Source organism: Pinus tabuliformis, chromosome J (assembly GCF_031772625.1).
Source record: "Pinus tabuliformis cultivar Carrire ecotype Pingquan chromosome J, CPIR1, whole genome shotgun sequence".
In the NCBI taxonomy this organism is placed as follows: Eukaryota; Viridiplantae; Streptophyta; class Pinopsida; order Pinales; family Pinaceae; genus Pinus; species Pinus tabuliformis.
Genome location: NC_142295.1, coordinates 68,050,359 through 68,051,477, shown reverse-complemented (window position 1 = coordinate 68,051,477; position 1,119 = coordinate 68,050,359). Strand labels below are relative to the sequence as shown.

The 1,119-nt window shown below is 41.9% G+C and overlaps 1 protein-coding gene across 1 annotated transcript; it reads right to left on the bottom strand.

The window, feature by feature from the left end:
- Window positions 1-395: 395 nt before the first annotated feature.
- On the bottom strand, window positions 396-872 carry LOC149225548 (uncharacterized). Its single transcript, XM_089379960.1, has one exon. It carries the CDS (start codon window positions 870-872, stop codon window positions 396-398), a length of 477 nt encoding a protein of 158 aa, XP_089236086.1.
- Window positions 873-1,119: the final 247 nt, after the last annotated feature.

The following is a 1,119-nucleotide window of genomic DNA, read 5'->3' as shown; positions in this document are numbered from 1 at the left end:
GCGCCAAAGTCGACATACCATATGTCGTCCTCATCTCCCTTTGAAGCTGAAAGAGCACAATCGACTGTAAATAGTCGAAGTTCGTGGCTATGGTCCTCTTCTTCCCCAACAAAGTAGCCCTTATGTTTTCTCTGTTTGTTTCTTCCTTCGTCTGCCTGCCTCTTATAACAATCTTTAATCTGATGACCAGGTTTTCCACAGTAAAAACATTTCTTGCTGGGAAAATTATTATCAGACATACCTTTAAACGGTCTCTTCTGAAATGTGTTGGCTCCTTTTTGTTGTTGCTACTGCGGTTGCTGATGTTGCTTCTAATTCCCTCTATACTGTCTCCTTTTTGCCATCAGAGCAAGGTCATTGCTCTTAGTTTTCAAATTTTGTTGTCGCTCTTCTTCCTATAGCAGGATCCCTGTCAGCTCTTCAAATGCAAGGGCTTTCTCCCTTGCTGATAGCCCTGTGATAAACATCTGGTATTCATCAGTCATTCTATTCAACGTGAGCATGACCAGATCTGAATCGGAAACTTTCTCTTCGATAGCTCCCAATCTGTCCTTCAGGTCTTTGACTCTAGCAATGAATCCAACAATGAAATCGTTCTCCTCCATTTTTAATGCAAACAGCTTGCCTTTCAGTGACAAGACACGATTTGTATTCTGTGTCTCGTATAGGTTTTTGATCATCGTCCAAATGTCAGCGGCCGATTTACAGTCTCTAATGTGCGGGATAACATTGTCCTTGATAGACATCTTTAATATAACCTTTGCTTTTGTCTCCCTTTTATCCCAATCTTGTTCTTGTGTAGCTGTTCCTGATCTCAGCTCATTTCCTGTAATGATCAACCACGCATTTTCACTTTCAAGTAAAGTCTGCATCTTGAATTTCCAGTTGGAGAAATTCGATCCATCGAGTTTGCCAGACTCGTGGAGATATGATTCTATACTGTTATTCATATTGGACAGATAAAATTTTCTGATCCTCTGATGAATAAGTCTATCTAGCTAAACACTTCAATGAGCCACCACCAGGCAAGTCCGATCTACTGCCACCGAACAGATCAGGAACTCCAATGCGCCACCACCGGGCAAGTACGATTTGCTGCCACCGAACAGATCAGGAAAC

Coding starts and splice junctions, on each gene's coding strand:
- LOC149225548 (XM_089379960.1), bottom strand. CDS start 872: ATGCAGACTTTACTTGAAAGTGAAAATGCGTGGTTGATCATTACAGGA.